Genomic DNA, 26,570 nt, shown 5'->3' on the forward strand with positions numbered 1-26,570 from the left:
TGGGCGCTACCATATTATCTTCCCTCGTTGTCGCCACCATCTTGCATTACGGCAGGAGCAGAGGGCGAGGTAAACAGCTGGCCTCCTAGAGTCCCCGGATGTTACTTTCCCTTCCTTTGGGTCGTAACCCAAAATGGCGACGCCCACCAGAGATCCAGAATGGCGGCGTTCATGTGTGACTACTAGCTCTCTCACTTTGAGATTATTTATTTACGTCGGTGAGAACTGAGACGAGCGATCTCTCTGATCCTCCTGGGATGTTTCGCTCTATCCCCCCCCGGGGGCAGCTTGAGGGCAGGAACGGGTCGGGATGCTGCGCACATGGGAGCCGCCATGTTGTACGGCAGATATGCGGACGGGGAAAGGGGTGTCTCGGAGGAGCGGGTTCCGGTTCCGCTTGGGCATGTTGGGTTGGGAGGGGGCGGGCTGCAGCTAGTCGCTTATCCTGGAGAGTAGGAGGTAAATAGAACAGGTCGCCCCCACCCCGGAGGTGCCCGCCCCTGTGCACCAAGCTGAGCCCCCCGGGGGCGGGACCAGGGCCCGGGGTGCTTGCGGGAGGGGGTAGCGGGGAGGTTGGCGGGGGCAGGGTGCATTTGGGTGGGTGCAATTTGCGATAGGGGACGGCGGGGTGCACTGGAGGAGGGGTGGTTGCATGGGAGCGTTTGGCAGGGTGCAAGGGTGGCAGGGAATGGGCAGATTGCGTTGGGGAGGAGGTTGCTGTACTTTGCATTGGGGTGGGGCAGCTGCAGGGTGTTGTTAGATGAATACTGGGTGAATTGGGAGAAGGTGGGGGTGGGTGCTGGGTGCATTGGGGAAAGGGCAGTGGGATGGCTGCTGGGCACATTGGCCCTCTTCCCCCTGCCGCAAAGTGCCCCGCAGCCATCCCACTGCCCCTTCTCCAGTGCACCCCGCACTCATCCCAATGCACCCAGCACCCACCCCCCACCTCCCAATGCACCCAGCACCTAAATAATGGCACTCTCCCCCTGCCCCATTGGATTGGGGTGAGTGCGGGGTGCATTGGGGAGGAGGTGGTGTGGGCATAGGGGACATTGGGGTGGGTGCAGTTTGCATAGGGGACATTGGGGTGGGTGCAGTTTGCATTGGGGACAGTGGGATCGTTGCTGGGCCATTGGGGCAGTGGGAGAGAGCGGTTGGTTGGGTGCATTGGGGTGAGTGCAGGGTGCATTGGGGAGGAGGTGGGGTGGGCACAGGGAACATTGGGGAAGGAGCAATGGAATGGTTGCTGGGTGCATTGAGGCAGGGGGAGAGGGCGGTTGGATGGGTGCAGGCTGGATTGTGAGGTGGATGCAGAGTGCTTTATGGGAAGTAGCAATAAATGGGGCAAGGATGAAGTGGGAACCTGGTGACTCTTCTGTGTCATTTGAAGGTGACAGGGTCCCATTCTGTCTGGGGTGTGTATGTGTCTCTGGTGAGGTGGGGAGTGTTCGTGCTGACGAGGGTCCCCCTTACTCTGTTGGTGTCTGGTACAGAGAGCGGTGCCTGATTCACTCTCTGCCGCTTATTTTCTAGCCCCCTCTCCTATCTCTACAGATGCAGCTGGAATCCAGTTCTCCAGGTTTCGAACTCTGAGCCCCTCGGTGACCGGCTCTCATCGGGGTCTTGCTGGGGCTGGCAGTGGGGGGGTGGAGGTGTGTCTGGCTCTCTGCCACAGGAGATTCTTCTCCACCCCCTCGGCGAGCCTCCTTCCTGGCCTTTGGTCTCGGTCTCAGATTGCTGAGTCCCCTTGGTCCTGATTCTGTCTTTTCCGGGGGACCGAGCTAGCACATTGCCCCATCCTTTGACTGGGCAGCAAGACGTGGTTCAGACACTGGTACGAGGAGGGACGTCCATCTGTAATATCTCCTCCAGCACCGCTGCAGTGGATCCCTGAACATCCTCTCATGGCTTGTCGATCGATGCCCCAGCCACTCTCCAAGCTCCTGCTGTAACCCAGGGCTGCCTCAACCATTCCCAATTCCCTGCCTGCTCATGTGTCGGTGTGACCCAGTGGATGGGCCCACCACTAGGATGCCTGCGTCCCTGTGAAGGTTCTGCCTGTGGCCTGCCTGCTGAGGGAGACCTGATATTGCCAAGGGGAGGAGTGTTGTGGGGGCCCCACCATGGGGGACTCAGACCAGCGGCTGGTTCTGGGCATGAACGTGGGGGACGGGCGCCAGACGCCTCCTGGGGAGCTGCGGACACCCATGCAGGAGGGTGAGGAGCTCAGGGCTCCTATCCCCGAGAATGTCTGCAGTAGTGATGAAACCAAGATGCCGTCGATGGACCAGGAAGATGTGGAGGAAGAGCTGGACCCCAGGATACAGGTGAGGGCTGGTTGGACCTGGCTTCCTCTAATGCCAGTGGTCACTGTTGGCCAGGGGGAGCTACACATTCCCCTGGGGGCCTGCTCCACAGGGGATGTCACAGCCCCAGCTGCAGAGCCTGGCTCTTTAGTTTGAGCTGTGGAGACTCTTGCTTTTAGTACTGGTTCAATCCCTGGTGTTGGTTAAAATGGCCCTCTGTCCCCAGGGCCTACCTTTGTACATACACCAGAGAGGCAAAGGCGTGTGTTGAGGTGTGTAGTCACCATTACAGAAGGCAGTAACCTTTCCTTGGGGGATTAGTTTGGGTGGTAAACTGGTGCAGGTTCCTGTGTGGACACTTGTAATCCAGTTCATAACAATTTATCTTAATCTGATTCTTCACTGAGAGCTTGTCTACATGGAGAGGTTGAGCAGCAGAGCTATAGTGAAATAATTATCATGCTGTAGCTATGTCAATATCACTCCCTGTGTGGGCATGCTGTTCTGGAATAAAAATGACTTTCTTCCAGAAGTTTGAGAGACAAGGTGGTGACGTAATATCTTTTATTGGACCGACCGAGCTTTCAAGTTACATGCAGCTCTTCAGGTCTGGGAAGGGTACTCCGAGTGTCACAGCTAACTACAAGGTTGAAGGGATAGTTTAGTGTAAATAGCACATATTCTAAGGGGCCATTCAAGGTGAAGTGGCCTGTTAACACAGAATAACAGAAGTTGTCCAATAAAAGATATTTCCTCACCCTCCCCTTATGTCTCTACAACAACACTCGTCCCAGAATAATTACTTGCGAGTAAATACAGGAAACAGTCACTTTTATTTCTGGACTAGCATGTCCTCATGTGGGGGTACCCTGGCGTAGCCGTAGCTGTAGAATAGTAGTATAGCTATGCTTGACAGCTTCCCTGTGTAGACAAGCCCTGAATTAAGTTAAACCGATTTATAAAACATCTTTGAATTGGATTAAGGCTTTGTCTAGATCAGGATTTAAAGGTGTCCTTTGATCCTGTTATCTCACTTGATCTAATTAACACCTCCTGGGACTCCAAGACAAAGCAGCTGTAACTGCAGCCCATGCTAAGCTGGTCGAGTTAAAAGCCTTCCTAGGATCCTGGTTGTAGGGCTGGAAGGGACCTCTGGAAATCCTATAGTCCAGCCCTTGTAGTCTGTCCACGCCTTAGAGTAGGGACCGTCTTTCTTTATGTGAGTGTACAATGCAGCCCCCAGGGGCTACCATAATGTATGTGACTCAGGTCGCGATCAGAGATACAGGATCCTTGGTGCAGGGGCCCATCCTGCTACCTCAGGGAACAGCAGAGCTCGGGTGCCGTTACTCAGCTCTGATCATCAATAGATCTCAGAGTGCATTAGGTCTCTCCCCCAGGCCCTCGTTGTCTCGCATCTCAATTGCTGCAGCATCCTCCTCCCTGGCTGGGAGCGGTCCCATCACTTTACCCAGCTTACGTTTGTTCAGAACGCTGCTGCAAAGGTCATTTTCCTGTGACCTTGCCATCCCTGTCTGCGAGCTCCCCTTTGCCTCACACACAAACTGCTTGTCTTAGGGCTATGAAGAGCCTTATCTGTCATCCCCCCCACACACTATCAATATGTGGAGCACAGCCTCTGCTCTGCCAGTGACACCAGCTTTTATCACCCATTTGGTAGATTTTCCCAGCGGCACCTCCCTGCTTCCCCTGTCTGGAGGAGGGGGAGCAGCAGCTCCCATAAACACCCACAAAGCTACCTCACTGCCCTCCTTCAAGTGCCTCCTTTGCCACAATGCTCAACATTGGCTAGGAGCTGCAGCTGCTATCACGCTGATCAGAAGTGCCTGTTGTCTCTTGCCTAATTGGGAACACATGTACGTTTCTGCAGGTGTTGTACATGGTGCCTGGCACGATGTGGCCCTGAACCATGACTGTAATACATGTTGTGTGTCAGACACACGTTGCCATCAGAGAGCATGAGTCCCTGGCACAAAGCCCTGTCCTGTCTCCTCAGAACAGGTACACACAATAGCCCCCACCTCTGATCTAGCACTTTTCACCAGTAGATCCAAATGGATTACAAATGTATCAGCATTTCACGGATGGGAAAATGAGGCACAGAGAGGCAAAGCAACTTATCCAAGGTCACCCAGCAGGCCAGTGGCACAGCCTGGAATATGCTCTGTGCACTAGGCCGCACTGTGTTGTTCATGGTGCCATCCCTCACAGCTGTGCCGGGAGCGGAAGGGTTGCAGGGAGGGGCTCTCGCAGACTGGGAGGGGAGACCCGTCAGGGTGGCACTGTCCCGCTGAGTGTGGCGTTGGGGCGGGTCCCTGAGCCTCATGCTCTACCTCCCCACTGCAGGAGGAGCTGGAGCATCTCAACCAGGCCAATGAGGAGATCAACCGGGTGGAACTGCAGCTGGACGTGAGTGAACACGGCTCCCTGCAGGGCTGACCGCCGCACCTCAGATTGAGCATGACCCTGCCACGACCAGCCTTGCGTTACAGCCCTGTCCAGGCCCCGGAGATACCCTGCAGCTCCCACCAATTGTTTCCATGCTGGGCCAGTGAGCCTGGCTGTTCCTTTGTGGTGGTTGCAGCCCTTACTGGGCATTGTGACCCTTGGAGCTGCTTCTGTAGCCCCTGCACTTCCCTGCGAAGCTAAGCAGGGTTGGGCTGGATTAGCACTTGGGGGGGGCTGGGGTGCTCTCTGGCAGTCTGTCCCAGTGTGGGGCCTGTGCTGCAGGGAGCGGAGTGGGGCTCAGTTGGGGGTGCTCTTCCTTGGCAGTCACTGCTGGCCCCAGTTTCCCAGTGTGACACTAGAGGGTGTTGTGCTACAGGTTGCGGGGCGGGGAGCTCAGCAGGGAGTACTCTCCCCTGGTGGTCGGTACTGGCCCCAGTTCAGCATTAGGGGGTGCTGTGCTGCAAGGAGTGGGGTAGGGGCTCAGCAGTGGTCGCTCTCCCCTGGCTGTCAATGCTGGCCCCAATGCTGCTGCTCTCCTCCCCGCTGCAGGAAGCCAGGACCACATACCGCAGGATCCTCTCTGAATCCGCCAGGAAGCTCAACACCCAGGGCTCCCAGCTGGGGAACTGCATTGAGAAAGCGCGTCCGTACTATGAGGCCCGTCGCCTGGCCAAGGAGGTGTGAATGCTCCCCTCTGCCCTGCCCCCTGCCTGGTGTAGCCCCCGCCCTGAGACATGCCAAAATCAAACTCCTGGGTTCTGTCCTGGCCCTGGGGAGCGAGTAGTGTCTAGTGGGTTAGAGCAGGGGCTGGGAGTCAGGGCACCGGGGTTCTATCCCTGCTCTGGGAGAGGGGAGGGGGCAGGAGTCCCTTGCCCTGCACGCGCGCTCTCTGTGACTTTCCTTTCCCCTCCATGCAGGCTCAACAGGAGACGCAGAAGGCAGCACTGCGATACGAACGAGCGGTCAGCATGCACAACGCCGCCCGCGAGATGGTCTTTGTGGCGGAACAGGGCGTCATGGCCGACAAGAACCGGCTTGACCCCACCTGGCAGGAGATGCTCAACCACGCCACCTGCAAGGTGAGACGTTGGGGTGGGGCTGGAGGTTGTACTACTCATGTAGGGGGGAACCACACCACCTGCAAGATGAGACATGGTTGGGAGGCAGTGGACTGTACCAAGCATGTGGGCGGGGGGCTGGGGGAACCATGCCACTGGGAAAGTCAGACGTGGGGACTGGGCCAGGGAGCCATACCAGTCACAAGGGCCAGGGGAATTATACCAGCTACATGGAGGTGCTGATGATGCCACCTGCTAGGGGAGAGCTGGGGGACCACACTGGCTGGGCACAGGGGGAGGAGGATTTGCCATCTGCATGGTGAGAGCTGGGAGCCTGGAGCTCAGGGACATGGTGGAGGCAATAACCAAATGATCATGCCATCTGCCAGAGGAGAGATGGGGATGCCACAAGGACCATACCAACTGCACAGAGAATGGGGGTGTGGTAGGTTGCACCTCCGGGGGGAGGTGACAGCCTGAGTCCCTGTTGGGGAGGGACAGACGGGGAGGAGTGATGGAACTGGATGCAGTGTGCATGGGAGGGTGGGGAGTGGATGCAGGTGATTGAGATCTGCAAGGCTCTGTGTATGTGGGGACGCAGGCTGGGTGGGAACGGGGGTCTGCTCTGAGCTGTACATCATCCTGCTCTGGCTGCAGGTTAATGAGGCGGAGGAGGAGCGGATGCACAGCGAGCGGGAGCACCAGCGCGTCACTCGGCTCTGCCAGCAGGCTGAAGCCAAGGTGCAGAGCCTGCAGAAATCCCTCAAGCGTGTCATCGTAAAGAGCAAGCCCTACTTTGAGCTCAAGGCCCAGTTCAACCAGATCCTCGAGGTGAGGCGTTACAGCCCCACTGCGATCCCAGGAGTGCCGGGGCGCACACATGCATGCCCCTGCTGAGATCCTGGCATCCCCAAGGGAGGCTGGGGCACATGCATGCCTGCCCCCGCTAAGACCCCGGTGTCAGTGCTTTGGGGGCCGAGTGTGTGTGTGGCTTGGGTGAGACGTACCCACCCCTCTGAGATCTCACAATGCCCTGGGTGGCATGTGTTCCTGCCAGCCTTTGTTGCTGCTCCCTACCCAGGAAGGGATGGGTTTTCTCATGGCTGCTGCCCTCCCCTGGCTGTGGGGCCCAGAGCAGGGAGAGATGTGAGGCTGTGATTGGGTTTGGAGAGGGGTGGGGTGCGTGTGTGTGTTTGTGTGTGCACACATGCGGATAACTGTGAGGAAGAGTGTGGGTGGGGCTGAGCATGCAGGGGGTGGATTGAATTTATAGGATGGAGATAGGGGGTATCTTTCTATCATGGGTTTGGTGCCCCCCCCCCATCCCCAGGAGCACAAGGCCAAGGGGGCTGGAGTAGGGAGGTGGGATGGGCAGGGAGAGTTTGGGGGTGCTATGTGGCGTCAGAGGGATCTGTGTAACCGCTGATGTCCTCCAACCCCCAGGAGCACAAGGCCAAGGTGACGGGGCTGGAGCAGCGGGTCTCCCAAGCCAAAATGCGCTACTCGGTGGCGCTCCGTAACCTGGAGCAGATCAGTGAGCAGATCCACGCCCGGCGGCTGCAGCGCCTCATCCACCGCCGGGCCTCGCCAGTAGGGGCAGAGGCAGGGGCTGGGCTGGGCGCTGAGTGCCCCCCCACGGACACGCTGTCCATGCTCAGCTTGCAGACCATTGCCTCCGACCTGCAGAAGTTTGACTCGGTGGAGCATCTGCTGGGGCTGTCGGACGCCACCAGTCTCAACAGCGATGAGCTGGAGGAGCAGGAGCAGCGACGAGGCGGACAGAGCCAGTTCAAGCACCACCGCAGCGTCAGCCTCTAAACCACCTCCCTGGCCCTTCCCCTCAGCGAGCCCAGCCAAAAGGGGCTGTGCCAGCCGGGCAAGGAGGGAATGCTGTGGCTAGACACTGGGGGGTGGGGGCGACAGCCTTCCACGAAGCACCCCTGCTTCCTAAGGGGGGGGCCCAAAGACACTGCACCTCCTGGGGGCATTGCTCATCCTCTCCTCCTCCTGCCCCATGAGTGCCCTCTGACACTACACCTCCCAGAGAGCATTGCTCATCCCCCTCCCCCCCAGGCGAGTGACCCCTGACACTGCACTGGGTGACCTCTGACACTACACTTCCCAGGGGGTATTGCTGTACTGACACAAGTAGCATGGAGGCTGCTGATTCCAGCCAGCAGGGCTTTCTGGGTCCCCTGCAGTAGGGCTCCATGCTGGAGCTAGGAGCAGACACGGCCCTTTGCTGGAGCAGTGTTACCTGCAGACCCTGCTCCCAGCATGCACTGATCAGAGCACCCAGTTCCCTGAGTGCCGTGTGCTGACAGCCAGGGTCTCCCCAGAGCAGAGACACAAGCACTTCTGGTTTTATGCACACTGCTGCCTTCGCTGACCTGGTTTCCGGCACTGCTACATGTCCTGGGCTGGGGGAGGGGGAAGCAAAACTAGCTGCTGTCTGACAGACTACATTCCCGGGGGGGAGGGGGTTTGGCAGGGCCTGACCTGGGGCTACTGCATGTGTACAGCCCGGGGGACAAGGCGGGAGCTATGATAACTACACCCTAGTTCTTGTCCACAACCACAGGCTGATGAGGGCTGCTGCTGAGACATAGAGATGGCCTAGAGCCACTGCCCTCTCCTAGTGCATACACAGACTGGGCCAGTTCCTTCTGCCTATCCTGTGGAGCCTGCAGTGCTCACTGGGTGGGTCGCTTCCTCACCTCCTGCAATGTAACAGGGATGCTCCTCTGAAAATTTTGGTGCCTGGTGGCAGAGATTACAGGAGCAGCCAGTGCAAACTGTATAGCCTTCCCTGCTGTTCACAGGTGGCTGGGCTCAAAGATGCCTGGAGTCTGTCCTGTGAGCAGAGCACCTTCACCCAAAAGGTGGCAAGGAGCTGATTCCTTCCCCCACCAGCAGGTAGCACCAGATGGTTCACTCTGGGGAGCACCTTGTACTCTTATCTAACCCTGTTCCTCCAGATTTCCTAGGTCAAATCTCCCTCAAATCTTCCTTTATATTGAGACAAATAAGTGTCAAAGCTGCGTGGAAAGTAATTTGCACTAGTTGGTGTGGGGATGGGGTTGGTGTTGGTTGGGAGGGGGAGCTTCTTGTGCATATCCTCCATCCCGGAGCCCATTCTGGGCTCATCTGTACCCCCTGTGGTCTCCCGGGAGCTGGGGCTGCATCCTCTCTGTGTGATGGATGCCCCTCTTGGTGGGGGGCTGTTGCTGCTGCTGTGCCCTGGTGTGGTTTCACTCTGCTGTGGCTGTGATGATAACTGCCGGTTTGAGGCAGCACAGTGGATCCGTATGAGTGAGGGGCTGTGCTGTATATTTTATTTAAAGTAAAGATGCCCCATGGAGATTTGTCTGTCTCTGTGTCTCATGATTCAATGCAATCCTAGATTGTCCACACTGCAAAAACACAATATTGTAGCCAGTTCCCAGGGCTCTCATCTGACCTGGGTACAACACAGGGTTTAGCTGTGGCCGTTTTTTGTAATGACTTAGCACTGTTTCAACCTTGGAGCTTCATATTCGCTGTACAGATTCTGCAAACTCAAGGATTAACTCCACTAGCTGGCAGGAGGAGTTGGCTGTTATCCACTAGAGGGAGATATTGGACAGTTTGCCAGGGTGTTAACATTTCACAGCACAGTCTATTTTTTTCTGACTGCGCTGCACTGTCAATTTGTGTGTAATGAGGAAATCTTTGCAGCCATCCCAGAGTGCCTCAGCAGACTAAGGGTTTATCTGTACTGGAAATTTTTCACTTACACTGATGTAACTCCCTTTGTGGGCACTCTTGTTCCAGAATGAATGGCTTTTTAAATTGCCTGTCACTCGGGCCTATAAACTGTGTATCAACTTCAATTCAGATCTCTGTCTAGGACAGGTCCTCACATCCAGGCTCTGTCTGTGTCTTGCCAATTCTGCTTCACATCTCTAAGATCTGGTCTTTGCTATCCATCCACACAGCTACAACTCGCATCCAGGCTCTTATGTCTCCTCATCTCATATCTCAGGGTATGTCTACACTACAAGACTATTTCGAATCAACTTAATTCAAATTTGTGGAATCGACCTTATGAAGTCAAAGTTGTGTATCCACACTAAATACACTAGTTCAACTGTGTGAGTCCACAGTAACGGGGCCAGTGTCGACTTTGGAAGCGGTGCACTGTGGGAAGCTATCCCACAGTTCCCGCACTCCCCGCTGCCCATTTGAATTCTGGGATTTCCCCCCAATGCATGCTGGGGGGAAAAATGTGTCGAGGGTGGTTTTGGGTAACTGTCATCATTGAACCGTCAATCACGCCCTCCCTCCCTGAAAGCGCCTGCGGGCAATCTGTTCGTGCACTTTTCTGCTCAGTGACAGCGCGGGCGCCACAGCACTTTGAGCAAGGATCCCGCTGCAGTTTTGGCTGTTGTCAACTCCTCGCACCTTATCGTCCACCTCTTCCACAGTCAGCTGCTGAGAAATAGGGCTACTTTTCAATGGTGCTGCGAGCACTGGTGGACCATGGGGGACGTTTTACCAACATCAACGTCGGGTGGCCAGGCAAAGTTCATGACGTGCGTGTTTTCAGGAACTGTGGTCTGTTTAGACGCCTGCAGGAAGGTAGTTTCTTCCTGGACCACAAAATAAGTCTTGGGGATGTGCAGATGCCTATAGTGATCGTCGGGGACCCAGCCTACCCGCTAATGCCCTGGCTCGTGAAGCTCTGTGCAGGCGCCTTGCACAGCGACAAGGAACTCTTAAAGTACCAGTGAGCAGTGAGCAGCGTGACCTGTGACTGTTTAGTTTCTTTACAGAGAAGCTGAACCTGCCCGTTTCTTTACCAAGTGACTGTTGACTAGCATCTGCAGTTACATACCCTGCCCACCCCGCTTCCCCAACTTCCAACACACGTTTAAAAATAAAAGACATGTTCCACTGTAACTTTACAAAGGTTTCTTTATTGATGACTTTGCGTTACAGGGTTGAAACTGGGACACGGACTGTGCTGGGTAGGGTGTGCAGTGATGTAAAGACCGCCTGTAAACTCGAGGAATGACAGGCTCCTGCTCCCAGAGCGGTCTGCATTGCCGGACTTCATGTTTCAACGGAGCCTGCCATCCCTCCTTTTTGGGACTCTGTGTGTGGGGGCTATGTGGCCTTTTGGTGGGGGAGGACGGATACAGGTTCCTCTGCTGCGTGGCTCTGTGGTCCAGGACAGGGACCGTTGCATGAGATCTGTAAGCCCCCTCCCCCGCTACAAAGTCACGTACCTCCCCACCCACACAGAACCTGCAAACCACCTCCCATACCGACCAGGGTGCCTACTGACTGCAGTGTGTGTGTGACCTGCTGCTGATCCTGCCCCCATGTCTGTACCCTGGTAAAGGTGATTGTCCTGTCCAATTACCAACCCCCTTCCCCCCTTCAAACACAGTCTCCTCTAAAAGAACATGACGGAAACAGTAATTAACAGAAAAGTATTTTTTATTATCAACTAGACAGTTAGGGAATGAAACTGGGATGGGGGCTTGGGTGAGGCGGGAAGGAAAGGACTTCTCAAAATTTAGGCTATGAGAGCTTTTCGGTACTTGAGCACTCTGCTGGGGTGCAGTGACAGTTTACACGGCCTCTGGCGCCCCTCCTTCTGGTTATTTTGGGTGAGGGGGGTATGGGACTTTGTGGCGGGGGAGGGCGGTTGCAGATACATGGCAGGGGGGCTCTGTCCTCCTGCCTGAGGTCCTGCAGAACATGCACAAGGCGCAGGAGCGTGTCCGTTTGCTCCCTCATTAGTCCAAGCAGCGTTTGAGTCGCCTGCTTGTCTTCCTCACGCCACCTCTCCTCCCGTTCGCTGTGTGAGCGCTGGTACAGAGAGAGGGTCTCCCTCCACTGGCTCTGCTGGTCCGCGTCGTCTCGGGAGCACCCCATAAGTTCAGCGAACATCTCGTCCCGTGTCTTTTTCTTTCGCCGCCTAATCTTTGCCAGCCTCTGTGAGGGGGATGCTGTGGCAGGTCTGGAGACAGTCGAAGCTGTGTGATGGGAAAAAGGGAGTGAATTCCTTGCAAAGATAAATTTTTGCGAACAATGAACACAGTGTAGTCTGTCTCTGTGAATTCTGGGTTGAGATCCCAGTGCCTGATGGGGCAAAAACCATTTTCGCGGGTGGTTCTGGGTAAATGTCGTCAGTCATCCCTTCCTCTGGGAAAGCTACAGCAGACAATCATTTCAAGCCCGTTTTCCCTGGATTGCCCTGGCAGACGCCACAGCGTGGAAACCATGGAGCCTATTTTGCCTTTTGTGCCTGTCACTGTATGTGTACTAGATGCCGCTGACAGAGGCGGTCCAGCAGCGCTACACAGCAGCATGCTTTTGCTTTTGCATGACAGCAGAGATGGTTACCAGCCATACTGTACCATCTACCATACCATAAATTGGTAATAAGATGGGCATGGTTACCAGTCCTTTTGCACTGCACCATTTGCTGCTGTCATAAGTGCCCCTGGCTGTTCTTAGCCAGGGGTGCAAAAGCCAAAATTGGGAATGACTCCCTGAGTCAATCCCTCCTTTTTGGTATCTAAAAATAGAATCGGTCCTGCCTAGACTATGGGCAAGTGTACTAGAGAACCACTGTATCAGAGAACCAGAGAGCACAGCTGCTCTGTGTCAGATCCTGCATAGATTATGAGCTGTATGCTATTCACAGGGGGTGCTCCAGCAACAACCCCACCTGTTGATTCCGTTCTTCCCTCAGCCTTCCTGGGCGACCATAGCATTGTCCCCCCACTTGTGTGATGAAGTAATAAAGAATGCAGGAATAAGATACAGTGACTTGTTAGTGAGAAATTAGTGGAAGGCAGCCTCCAGTTGCTATGATAGTCCAGATAGAACATTAAGGAGTGTGGAGGAGAGGAGCCCAGCATCCTGCTGCTAGTCCAGGGGCAATTGAATCTTTTCTTTACACATGAAGGGTGGGGGCTGATGAAGCTCAGCCCCCTGTTGCTATGATGAGGATGGTTACAAGCCATACTGCACCATCTACCAGGAAAAATTAGGGCCAGGCGCCCTTGATTGACCTCACTGATGCTAGTACGCATGGTTACTAGTCCTTTTGCACTGCCCCATGTGCCAATAGGCTGATGATGACAATGGATATCAGTCATATTGTACCGTCAGCCACCCATGGCGGGGGGGGGGGGAGTGAGGATGTCGGTGTTCAGTGCTGCAGCATCGCATCTATCTGCAGCATTCAGTAAAGATACGGTGACATGTAAAAGAGTCAACAGAGGATTGTTTTCCCTTTCACTTCTGGGGGTGGGGGTGGGGGTGCGTAAATTGCCAAGCTATGCCCTGACCCACCGCGGACACTGTGTTTGACCCTAGAAGCATTTGGAGCTCAGCCAAGAATGCAAATGCTTTTCGGAGACAGCAGGAACTGTGGGATACCTTGCGTCCTCAGTCCCCCCTCCCTCCATGAGCGTCCATTTGATTCTTTGGCTTTCCGTTACGCTTGTCACGCAGCAGCGTGCTGAGTCTCTGCTATGCTGTCTGTCCGGAGATTTTTGAAAAATACTTTGGACCAGGCGTAACATTACAGTAATTCCCCTAATTAGATGCAGGAGTCTCCGAGCGAGATCACCCTGAGGACGGTCACTGAAGGAGATAGAGAGCGCATGCTGCGTGAAAGCCAGCACAAACCAGGGCCCTATGCAGCCGTGCTCGGGAAGGCAATGCTCCCAGAGTACCTCATGAAAGCCTCGCGCGGAAGTGTGCTGCCACGGAGCACCCAATAAGGCAGCTCTCCCCAGGAACCTCCTGCGGAGGCTTTTCGATTACCTCCAGGAGAGCTTCGTGGAGATCTCCCAGGAGGATTTCTGTTCTATCCCCATATATAGAGAGACCTCCTTTTGACATACTTCAGATTCCTGTTATATTAAGAATAAAAGTTTACATGGTTAAAGCACTTACCAACTGCTCCTCCCCCTGATTCAGGATTCGGGTTAATGGCTGGGGACGGTTGGTAGGGGATCTCCGTGACGGTGATGAAGAGATCCTGGCTGTCGGGGAAACCAGCGTTGTAAGCGCTGTCGCCTGCCTCGTCCTCCACAAACCCTTCCTCATCTTCCCCGTCCGCGAACATCACCGAGGAACTGGCCGTCGACACTGTCCCATCGTCAGAGTCCATGGTCACTGGTGGGGCAGTGGTGGCAGGCTCCGTAGCATCCGTTTGCCGCTTTGATTTTTTGGTAGCCTTGTCTGGGGTCCTTGATTTTCACGCGGCGCTGCGTTGCATCCCGGCTGTATCCTCTGTCTCTCATGGCTTTGGAGACCTTCTCGTAGGTCTTCGCATTCCGTTTTTTGGAGCAAAGCTCCGAAAGCACAGACTCCTCGCCCCACACACCGATCAGATCCAAGAGTTCCCGGTCAGTCTATGCTGGGTCCCTCTTTCTATTCAGAGATTACATGAACTCCTCTGCTGGAGAGCTCTGCATCGCTGCCGGTGCTGCTGAGCTCGCCCCGATGTCCAACCACGAAATGAGATTCTAACTGTCCAGACAGGAAAAGGAATTCAAATTTTCCCGGTGCTTTTCCTGTATGGCTGATCAGAACATCTGAGCTCGGACTGCTGTCCAGAGCGTCAACAGAGTGGTGCAGTGTGGGATAGCTCCCGGAGCTAGTAAGTTCGATTTGCATCCACACCTAGCCTAATTCGACATAGCCATGTCGAATTTAGCGCTACTCCCCTCGTCGGGGTGGAGTACCGAATTCGAACTAAAGAGCCCTCTAGGTCGAATTAAATGGCTTCCTGGTGTGGACGGGTGCGCGGTTAATTCGAATTAACGCTGCTAAATTCGAATTAAAGTCCTAGTGTGGACCAGGCATCAGTCACAGCAACATCCTTCTCTCTGGCCTTGCCCAATGCAGTTTTGCCCTGCTTGGGTCCATTCAGAATGCCACTGCAGAGCTCATTCTCCTAGGCTGTCATTTTGACTGTCACCCTTTCTTTGAATCCCTCCTCTGGCTCCCCCTCCTCTATCACATCAAACATAAACTGCTCATCCAGGGGTGCTGCAACTATTTGTAGGCGGGGGGGCGGTGCTGAAAGCCATTGAACCAAACTGGAAACCCTGTGTATGATGGAAACTACTTCATACCAAGGGGTGCAGAAGCACCCCCCACACCTATAGTTCTAGCACCTATGTGCTCATCTTCACTTTCAAGGCCCTTCATCACCTATCCCTGCCCTACCCATCCCCTCTCGTTCACGATCAAGCTGTGGATGCTCCTCTCCGATCCACCCATGCTGCCATCCCTCGCTACATTTTCAAACAACTTTTTGCTTTCCCCCAGGCTGCCCCACCCACTTGGCAGGAGCCTCCATCAACACCTGAACAGCTACCTCATTATGCCGCTCCAAATCCCACCTTAAAATTCTGTTTTGCCAAGATGGTTACAAAAAACCTCCTTGACTATGGTGCTGCTGGTGTGCTGAGATGAGGGCCAGCCTTCTGCTCCCCTGTCTGTGTGTATCCATCTCTTGTCTTATACTTAGATTGTAAGTTCCTTGGGGCAGGGGCCATCTTTTATTCTGTCTGTGTACAGTGCCTAGCACAGCGCGGGTCTGGTCCATGACTGGGGCTCCTAGGTGCTACAGTAATAACTAATAATAATGAAGCTCCTCTTTGTCACGGGGCACTGCTGAGACAGCTTGGCTACTCCAACAGAACTGGACTGCAGGTGGGTAACGAACACATTTTTGGTGGGCCTAGTGACTATTACTGGGGTTTGTTCATTAAGGGGCACATGGAGGGAAGGCTCTTACCATCCTATTCCTGTAATCTCCTTTAGCTCCCCACAGCTGTTTTCATCCCTGTATCCCTTCTTCCATCTCTCTGCTCACCTGCCCTGCCCCTGGGGTGGATTAACTACACAGACACTAATAGAGCACCCCCTCTATGCCACTATATTAGCATGCACAAAAACTCTGCTGGTTACAGCTCAAGCTGCTCACATGGAGGGAGGGATAGCTCAGTTGTTTGAGCATTGGCCTGCTAAACTCAGGGTTGTGAGTTCAATCCTTGAGGGGGCCACTTAGGGATCTGGGGCAAAAATTGGTCCTGCTAGTGAAGGCAGGGGGCTGGACTTGATGACCTTTCAGGGTCCCTTCCAGTTCTAGGAGATTGGTATATCTCCACTTACTACCTTTATTACCATGTAAAACTTTCCTGTCCAACCTCTGAAAAGCAGGGGAATGTCCAGTTAAGGGAGGTGTTTTCAGCATGACAAAACGCCCACACATTGTTAACCTAGCTCTTTGACAGACTCTGCGCCATCGCATGGAGCTCCCTTTGCCTCCCAATGTACCTGTGTTTGCAGAGCACATGCCAAATCCCCCTCACTTGCACTCTGAGCGAAAACCGTAATTCTGATCTGAGCAATATCCCCAGGTATCTAATGCAGACACTTGTGAGCGGTGGGAAGTATATTGTTACCCCTGTTGACAAAAGCAGCTAGCCAAAAATTGGGGGGGGGGGGAGAGGGAGGTCTGAAGGTTGTTCCAATTAGGAGGAGAAACTGGGTGATTGTCAGGTATTTCTTCGATGCAATTGTATTTATTAACAAGGAATGTACAAAGTCCTGCTTCCCTGGACACAGGAGGAACCAAACAACATGGGCAGTGTCTTTTCTTGCAGCTCCAAGCCTCTGTCAGTCAGCACCTCAGCACAAAACCTTTCTCTAGGCTCCTCCCATCACGACACACTGTGCTTCTGGGTGTATCCACTTGGCTTTCTTTCTGCTTCTTTCTCTCCCAAACACCCTCCTGCACCCCAACCCACTGTCCCAGCCCAGAGCCTAAACTCCCTCCCAGAACCTTAGGTAGGTGTGGGGGGGGGGGGGGCGTGGAGGACTTGGACCCATTCTGGGCACCACCAAAAATTATACAAACCTGCTGCCCTTGGCCTGAGTAGTGTGTGTTATAATCACATCAGCAAAAAGAGTTAGACAGTGCCTTAGCCATGGTTATAAGCAAACTTTTCTATTGTAAGAATTTGTATGGCCCTTCTTAGCATAGTACCTGAGCACCTCACAACATGTGTTCTGTATTTGCCCTCCCACACCTCTGGGAGGCAGGACAGTGCTATTATCCCCATTTACAGATGGGGACTGAGGCCCAGCTGCACAAAGGTACTTAGGTGTCTACACTTTTGATTTAGGTTCTGCAGTCCCAGTTTCAGGCTCCACTGCAATCCCTGCTCAGTTGCCTCCGACCCCTGTAGATGCCTGAATTTACTCACATTCAGTTTTCAGGGTAAAAGTTCCCTATGCATCTAAGTTTCTGCCTTCGGGCATCTGCACTGCTGTCTTATGGTAAGGATCCAGATGCTTGTCTCCCACCTTGCCCCTAGTGCAATCCATAAATGGGGGGGGGGGGGGGAAACAGGCAGAGGAGACCCTGTCTTGCCTGTGGGGCCAGCTGGCAGCTTCTGAGCACTCCTTCAGGATTGGAGCTATTCAAAATCCAGCAGGAGGAAGAGAAGGATGGGGTGTACTGATGGTGCCCACCTTATAACTTTTATCCTAGTGGTTAGAGCACCCGCTGTCATTCAATTGGACCCTTTTCCTGATGAGAAGAAGGGAATTGAACACAAGTCTCCTACTGCTCATGTAAGTGCCCTATCTACTGGGCTATGGGATATTCTGTTATTTGGGTCAGAGGATGAGGAGAGCAGTTAAAGTGCTATCAGGCCAGTAATAGAGGGTGAGAATGACTCTATAGCCCAGTGGTTAGGGCACCCACATGGGCAACCCAGAGTCCAGTCTCCCTGCTCCACTGACTAATTATTTATACACAGTGGAACGGAGTCAAAAGGAGACAATAAGCTCCCATCAGAATATCCCATAGCTCAAGGGTTAGCGCACTCTCCTGACAGATGTAGGAGACCCCCATGTTCAAATCTTGTCTCTCAATCTGACAGAGGGGAGAACTCTGGAACTTTTAGTGCAGGAGAGCAGATCCACAGGGCCAGTTAGTACCTGGCAGAGAAGTGCACTGGAGATTCACACCCTGGTTTGCTGCGCAAGTGTCTCACCATGTGACAAGCCTTAACAAAATCTTCATTACACTCATGTTTCCCCTTTGAGCAATGCCAGTTTAAACCAGTGGCAGCCAGTCGCACTTCACAATGTCCCAGATCCACCAACACCCAGATATGCATCCCAAGTACACAAACACATGGGGCCCTGGCCAGAGGAGCACCCCTACCCCTCTGCTTTTGATTAAATGCACCCACTACCATGTACAAAATATACAAATAATACAAAACTAAATATGCAAAAGGTCCAACTCCTAAAACATGCTCACTCCACAATAGCCCTCCTGCTGCAAAAACTCTGAGAAAAGAGTTGAGCCATTTGCCATACCCCAATGATTAATGAACTAGGAGGGGCAGCATATACAGCATCTAAATCCTACATGTTGGGGTCTAACATAACATAAACCTCACCCAAACCAAACCCACACCAGCCACCTGGGTACCCCATCTGCATAATCTTTAAACATGCAATATATGAGATAGACTGGCTGCCCTCGCTGGACCTCAGACCTAAAACCTACAATAGCTAAATTCCCTCAACACCAGGGTGCACAAAGGTGCATAAAAACCAATTGCAGTACATCAGCAATATTGTCAACAAGCCTATCCAAAATAGGACAGGATTTTTTTAGAAAACTTTATAAAAGATTAAATCTTTGCATTTAAAAAAATGATGATTTTTTTCAAAGGTTGAGTACTAAAATTAAAAGGTGTAATCTTCCTACAGTAATTACAACAATTGAATACGAGTTTCAAGGAAGGTTTTCATAAAACTGAAGAGAGATGTTTACCTGGGGAGTTTCACTCACTCTTGATCACTAACAAACTAACTCTATAGAAACCACAACAAATGTGGGGTAAAACTGATCCTGAGTGTCAAAGGTTTTGTGGATGGAAACGTGTAACTCAATTGCAGGTGGCGTAATCTAGTCAGGGATGCTCTTGCCATTTGACAGCTGGGAAGGAATTGACAGCTAGGGGCTGGAATTAGTCAGAGCAGGGGAATATGGTGTAAATCAGTGCCTCTCAACCTTTCCAGACTACTGTATCCCATTCAGGAGTCTGATTCGTCTTGTGTACCCCCAAGTTTCACCTCACTTAAAAACTACTTCCTTACACAATCAGATATAAAAATACAAAGTGTCCTAGCACACTATTACAGAAAAATTGCTCACTTTCTCATTTTTACCATATAACAATAAAATAAGCCAATTGGAAAATAGATATTGTACGTACATTTCAGTGTTGTTGGCTGTCCCTCGAGTCATATTTCAGTGTATAGTATATAGATCAGTATAAATAAGTCACTGTATGAAATTTTAGTTTGTACTGAGTTTGCTAGTGTTTTTTATGTAGCCTGTTGTAAACCTAGGCAAATGTCTAGATGAGTTGATGTATCCCAAGAAAGACTTCAGTGTATCCCAAGGAATATATTTAGCCCTGGTTGAGAACCACTGGTGTAAATAATCCACAATTTGTCCACCTGCAGAGACAGAAAACAACAGTGAGCAAGTGTCCAAAAAACAGAAGGCGGTTGCAAATGGTGTCCGTGAAGAGGCTCAAACTCCCAAGATGGGATTAAGCAAGCATCGCTGGACCCAATAATATATGATATCAGTAACACAACAGCGGGTACTAAGCACAACAAGGTACAGAATAATTATTTAGTGTAAATATTCACACTACTATGGAGAAGTCAGCTGGGTTCAAGGTCCTGTCCATGAGTGCTTTGCTGGAATGCTTGAGCCTTTGGATAGAGGCTGACACTTATCTCTAGGCATTTCAGCCAGCCTGTTATGCACTAGATGGTGTGGAGGAAGGAGAGAAAAAAACAGAAGGAAATTTCTAGAGCTCAGCAATAATCAGAATTTCCATCCCACAGGAAATTCTGATATTTCAATATTTTATTTGTTCTGAACTGGGTTGAAAAGTCAAAATACTGATATTTTATGCAAGAAATGTCAGAAATGTTTTGATTCAGAAATATCAAAGTGTTTCAGTTTGAGTCATTTCAATATTCAACTGCATCTGCCTATGGGTGCTGCAGTTTCTCATGGGCATAGTTCTAATGTCTCACAACCTCATTCTTCCATATGGGGTTGATTCCCTGGCTGGACTACATCTCCCATGATTCACCATGTGCAGAGGTGAGACAACAATGCATTATGGGAAAATTAGTCCTGCCAAGAGACCTGGCCACAGGGAAGAATGGTGTCATAAAAGACTCGAATTACAATTCTGATGAGGCAATGCAACACTACAAGGAAACATAGCCTTATGTTGAACTGGTTCATAATGAAATAATGGTGCAAGTTTGGAGTATTTTCGACACATTTCCTCAGCTATTGGCCCTTAATAAGAAGTTATCATTTCCATCAATTTCCTGGGTGCAGATATAAGATATATTGGTCTGTAATACTTCAGACCACAATTAGAAACTTTGTTGAATTTAGGTACAAAATATGATACCCACCAGTCCTCAGGAACAGTGGCTGTGTTTAATGGCAGATTAAATATTTTTGTTAGCAGCTCAGCCTCAGCCACTTCATACTTAATCTCCTTCAGAACCTTGGGAAACTGCTGGGATAAGCTCACTGTGCTGTTGCAGGCCAGCATTAGTCATGACAGATTGGATCTGTGCTGAGAGCTGGAAACAAGCATGTTCGGTGCATACACCAGGTGTGTGATGCTGAAACCGGGGTGAGGAGCTGGGAACAGGCATACTCAGTGCATGTCACAATGCAGGCACCTGAGCACTGAGATGGGCAAAGAAGAATGAGAACAGGTAGTGAGATGAATGGTGCATAGAAAAGAGATGATTAAGGTGGGATAAAATAGAGGTCTATAAAATCATGAATGGCATAGAAACAGTGAAGTGTTATTTACCCTTTTCCACAATACAAAAATCAGGGGGTCATGTGATGAAATTAATAGGCATCAAGTTTAATGCAAACAAGAAGTGCATTTTCACACAATGCACAGACTGTTGTGGTGGCCAAAAGTATAACTGAGTTCAAAAAAGAACTAGATAAGTTCATGGATGACAGCTCCATCAATGGTTATTAGCCAAGATAGTCAGGGATGCAACCATATGTGGAAGCAAGGAAAGAATTAATAAGGATTTGAAGGGGATTTTAATGCATGTTAGTCAGTTAGCAAGAGTCAGGCCATACTGTGACCCTAATGACGTGAGATTTGTAGAAGCAAGATAATGTAAGACAGAGTGAACTGTGTGAAAGTTATTACGACCTTGCAATGTGCAGTCTTGCTTTTTTCTTAGTAGTGAGATAAATAAGATAGCAAAGAGGCTTATGTATAAACAAATGCAAATGTTTTCTTTTTACTGTCTCCATGATTGCTAGAAATTGTCTGTAACAAAGGTATAAAGGCTTGATGTAATTGTTTACCAGTTGAGAGACCTGTCCGGGACTGGGGCGACCCTGTGTCCTATGGCACTCTCTCCCTCCATTGTAATTACTGGAGAAATAATAAAGTATTTGATTTTGCTGCACCCAAACAAAAAGCGAGAACTGAGATTTTCTCCGACAATTTGGGGGCTCGTCTGGGATGGCAACGCCCACGGACCCACAGACGGCTACTACGGATCATTCCCCTTCGAACCCCATGGCGCCACATGAGAGGTATGAGACCTTTTGAAATCTCTATTGGGGTATCGGAGGAGGACTGTCCGTGAGGACGTCTGTCTCTGTTGGGCTCACGCCATCTGAACTTATTGACTGTGCAGCAGGATGAGATGCAAAGTGGTATTGGGGAGAGGCCCCAATAAGGTTAGTTTATAGCAGTACTGGGAACTGCTGAGTTGGCCAAGGGAATGCATAGGTAAATGCATAAGGTAATGCATAGGTAAATGCATTAGAATGCACCAGTGCTGAGGGGTTTTTACCGCCTCAAGAGGGGTTGTCATACCGCCTCATGGTATTGGTCCGGACCAGGTAAAGATGCATCGTGGTTAAAAAAAAAAAAAAAATTAAAAAAGAGATAAAAAGGTTAAAAAAGGGTTAAAAAAAAAGGAAGAAAAGAGGCCTTGGTGTGTGTGTGTGTGTGTGTACACCAGTGTGAGTGATCGTTATCAGAAGACGCCCAGAGTACCCTGTGAAGCGGAAGCTAATGATCAGGACTGCTCTAACGCAAGCCCGGTAACTAGTGGATCTTTAGGAGATCCGACCCACGGTGGACTGACTCAGCCTGGCATAGTCCGGCGAGGAAACTGCCTGGGTCTAGGCGTGTGTGAACCCATTTTCCCTCCCCTTTCCCTTCCGTGTGGGCTACTGACAGTCTGATCATCTCACTGGATGCAATCAGAGTAAGCGGCACAGTCTCCCAGAGACTAGCCAACGCTCTTTGCTGAAGGGAGGTGTAGGAGAGTCGTAGTCTTCCTTGTGAGTCTCTCCTGTGTGAGTGCCCTGTAGGGAAAGATCCTTAGTTTCTGAGCCGCTAGCGTGGACAGGGCACCCTCTCTGTGTGTGTAAGTGGAAAATGGGTAAGGGACAGTCTAAATATTCCACCTTACCCCCTAAGGGTACCCCAGCATATTACATGTACGTACATTATGGTCCTAAAACCTGCAGGTATTTAGAGAATTGGAATCTTCACACGCGTGAAAATCCATCTAAATAATGCCCATTAGAAGGTACCTTCAATCTAGATAAGATCATATATCTCAGAGGAGCTTTTAATCACCAAAGAAAAGCCTCTGACACAGTGTGAGCAATTTGTCTAGGAACGGGTTAATTTGAAATTCGGCTTAGCCCAGAGATAAAGGAGAAGTTGTTTTGTGTTCAAGGTCAAGAATCAGTGCGGACTATGCTAAGTGCAAAGAAAAACTGCTTTCAGCCCCAGCTGCTTGTGGAAAATAGAGACAGAGGCAAACCAAAGGCAGTACAAGTTACAGAATTGGAATTATATTTGCAAAGCTTAACTTTCCAGTGAGACATGTGTGAGTATTAAAGTGGCTTAAGGCTTGGGGCATTCATATTTTTCCTGTGTGAGGTGGGAGCATTCCCAACACTCTCCATTGTTGTTTTATTATTTTTAATGAAGCTTTAAAATTTGATTATATGCTCTGTCAGTCTGATCACCTGACATGAGGGATAATTGGTAACAGGAATTTGTCACAGCTTGGTGAGCAATTGAGAATGGGGGAGCCCTGCAAAATTTACACCATCTATCTTTTTTACCCTTGTTATTTTATGTTTGTTTTGTTTGGTGCTGTTGGTGTTATATGTTAAGAATTGCATGATTATAGGTGAGCCCTAATAGAATAAGGAAACACTATTTGGTTCTGGTTCTGTTCTGTTTAACCGGTTACTGTTGTTTTTCTGCTCTGTTCATTTGGGCGTTGGGTGTGTGAGCGGAACTGAACTTCTCGTTCATAATTCCTCGGAGTGGAAGCCATGTGTGCGATGAAGCTCTGAGGTTGTATTGAGATCTTTCTGTCCCGCCCCCTGTAACGGACAATGTAATAGAAGTAGAAAAATCTGGCTTAGACTGTAATTCTCTCTGCTTTCTGTGTAATTTTCTTTTCTGTTTAAGTGTCAGCATACAAATGGGTGGGTCTCTGGGTAGACCCCCTAAAGTGGTTTGGATTATGTGTTAAGTAAATGGCCTTTACCCAATGGCCATGTATTTTTGCCCAGGTAGCAAGCCTTACAAGGGAGGACTCGGGTAGTCTTGTGAGTAGAAATGTTTTGGGGAAAAGACCAGAAGGGTGGGGCTAGTTGAGAAGCTCACCATCCTAGCTAAACTGGTAGTGGAACAAGTTTGTGTCCAGGATAGGAACGATTCAGCGAGGAAAAAAAAGGATCGGGCCCAGGTGGGCAGGCAACAGACAAAGAGATTGGAAAACAGGTTGGAAACTTTTGAGGGCGTAGTGGAAAGAAGGAGTAAGTGAATATAAGCATGAGGATTTCAAATACTCAGGAGGATATTTGGAATGGTGATTTGCATTGATAAAAGTGACTGTTGGGAGACAAGCAAGTGATTTTTAAGGTAAGTGAAAAGTTGACTCTGTAGTTGCTGGAGGGAACAGCAGTTGAACTTTGTTAAAATGCTAAAGGGAAAAGTTTTTGATGTCTTTGAAATGTTTGTAGATAAATTCAGGCAAAGAAATTATTAGATTGCAATCATTTGGCTATGAACAATTTTGTTAAATCAGTTGAAGAATGTATACAGTGCTATGTAATGAAACTTTTATTAGGCTCTAAAGGCACTATAAGTGGTGATGTTTTCTTTCAGTGTTTAAAAGCAGGAGTTAAAAGAAATAAAAGCAAGCCAGAAAGCATCTGTGTTAATGCAAATTAACTAACTGATAAGGTAGAGGCCGTTGAACCAGGGCTGTCTAAGAAACACATACGAGAAAATATGGGGTAATTCCTCTGTTTTGCCTAGAATCAACAAGAGTATTTGTATATTTTAAGTATTTAACTGCCCAGAAGGGGTGGACCTCTGTTTTTATCTTTCAGATAATCCAAGAAAACTAATGCCAGCTGCACAGCATTCAACGTACCATGATTTACTGGCACAGTCACAATTATGTTGTGTGTTCTATGTTCTGTCTTGTGGTGTTTGTCTCGTGGCCAGAATTGTTGTGTTTAATATTTTCATGAGATGGTCTGATTTGAAATCAAGCGGAAGTGTTGGATTGAAATGCAGATACTTGTTTTGTTCAACTTAGAATACAAAGTGTTTGGTTACATCAGACAAATGTGATATACTAAAGTCTAATACATTTTCTTAAGTAAGAGGAAGAAACTACATTGGCCAAATCTTTTAATTGAGAATTGTTGTTAAAATTTGCATACTGACAGTCTTTGGAAGCAAGGACATGAAAAGTTAACCCACTCCCCATATTGTACAAGGGATCCTTCTGGCTACCTCAGACTTTTAGCCAGAGGGCTGGGGATGGTGGAAAGCTATTGGACTAGAGGTTATATTAAGTGAACTTCTCAAAGTGGGTGTGTTTGTCCTGGCTTGTTGTTCCAAAGTTCTGTAATAAGGTTATTTTAGTGAAAGGGTATATGTGGCATACATTGAATAATATGACTAATGTACTGTATAACAGTAATGTTTATGTGTTCATGGTATAAAAGAAGGTGTATAAGTAAAGAGTACAAGTTTCCTTTGTAGGTTAAAAAAAAAAGTCAAGGACACCGCTCACAGCTAGGACTTGGCTGACTACCAAGGAAGGGGGGGGATGGTTGTTGCAGTTAAACGAAATTGGTGTGCAGCGGGCAGCCCACCCTCCTCCTTGGGGACCTTTTGTAAATATTCAGATTGATTTTATTCAAATGTCTAAATGTTGTGGTTATGAATATGTATTAGTTTTAGTTGATGTATTTACCAATTGGGTTGAAGCTTTTCCCTGCAGGAAAGCAGATGCCAGGACTGTTGTGAAATTTCTGCTTAAAGATTTTTATACACGTTTTGGCATCCCTGTGAGTATCAACAGTGATCGTGGAACTCATTTTACTGGACAGATTGTAAAGGAGTTATGTGCAACTCACTGCCCTCACCACCCACAGTTGGGACAGTGGAACGCCAGAACGGGATTTTAAAGAATAAACTGGCCAAGATTTGTGCTGAGACAAACTTAAGGTGGCCAGATGCCCTTCCTTTGGCACTGATAAGTATAAGAGCCATTACTTGGCTAAAAACCAGAAAAAGGGGGGGACTTAAATTTGCCCATGCAGCTATAAAATTTGTAAAATCTGCAAAGACACTAATGCAATGTGTTAGGTTTCTTTTCTCACAGGTAAAGAAGAAACAACCCAAAGATCCTAGCAGCCCTGCCACTCCTTGGAACCAGGAGACTGGGTCTACATAAAGATCCATCAATGAAAGATTGCCTTGGCTCCACGCTGGAAAGGCCCTTTCCAAGTCCTGTTGACTACCAACACCTCTGTGAAGTGCCAAAGACTGACTGCTTGGACCCAGGATTCTCACTGCACAAAGACCCCTCCACATCAGAAGAATTTTCCTACTGATAATTCGCCTATTCTTTCTTCTAGTTCTACTGTGCTTCTGGACAGCAGGGAAAAAGGACAAGGTGACGTGCTGGCAACCTCTCCCTTGTCCACTGACAAACTACTGTGCCTTTAAACTTTTCTAGAAGAAGCAAGATCATTACAGGATGATGTCCTGGTAATCTCCCCTGTAGGATGCTGAACCACGACTGCTTCAGGGACGAAGAAGAAACACTCACTCCACTGACATTGCCATAGTCCAGGAATTCCTGACTAATTAAGGACATAGAGAACTGACCCTGGTGAAGAAACAAAGAATTACACACTGGCAGGAAGAAATTTGTGGGACCCATGCTTGGGAATGTGGTATTAATTGGATTTTGGGGTTTATTCTACAGGCTGCGCCCTGTGTTTTGGATAAATCCTTCAGTATGTATTGCCCTCCCTAATTGGATTTTAAATGACATTGCCCTTATCAGGTTTTCAAATTACTTCTACATACCCAGATTGCTCACAAGGGGCTGCCATTAGATTAGCACAACAGAGGGCCTGGGTTATTTCCTCTGGAAAGAAAGAGAATTGAGCAGATCCCTGTGGGCTAGGGCCGATATCTTAAAAGCCAAGAACATGATAAAAAATTTGGGCCAACTAGAAAAGGCTACTAGC

General features: G+C 50.0%; 1 protein-coding gene across 4 annotated transcripts; it reads left to right on the plus strand.

Moving 5' to 3' along the window:
- The first annotated feature begins 85 nt into the window (after positions 1 to 85).
- LOC120383258 (SH3 domain-binding protein 5-like) lies at positions 86 to 9,199 on the plus strand. Of its 4 annotated transcripts, none has more exons than XM_039501150.1 (7): positions 86 to 218; positions 1,555 to 2,327; positions 4,674 to 4,736; positions 5,325 to 5,453; positions 5,693 to 5,854; positions 6,491 to 6,664; positions 7,277 to 7,651. In XM_039501150.1, exons 2-7 carry the CDS (start codon positions 2,124 to 2,126, stop codon positions 7,649 to 7,651), a joined length of 1,107 nt encoding a protein of 368 aa, XP_039357084.1. In that variant the 5' UTR covers positions 86 to 218; positions 1,555 to 2,123. The 4 variants fall into 4 exon arrangements, with proteins under 4 accessions (XP_039357084.1, XP_039357083.1, XP_039357085.1 ...); XM_039501149.1 differs by lacking the exon at positions 86 to 218 and adding an exon at positions 392 to 459; XM_039501151.1 differs by lacking the exon at positions 86 to 218 and adding an exon at positions 443 to 459 and having other exon boundaries at positions 1,534 to 2,327.
- The last annotated feature ends 17,371 nt before the right edge of the window (positions 9,200 to 26,570 follow it).

The sequence above is a fragment of the Mauremys reevesii genome, linkage group 15 (assembly GCF_016161935.1).
Source record: "Mauremys reevesii isolate NIE-2019 linkage group 15, ASM1616193v1, whole genome shotgun sequence".
Taxonomy (NCBI): domain Eukaryota; kingdom Metazoa; phylum Chordata; order Testudines; family Geoemydidae; genus Mauremys; species Mauremys reevesii.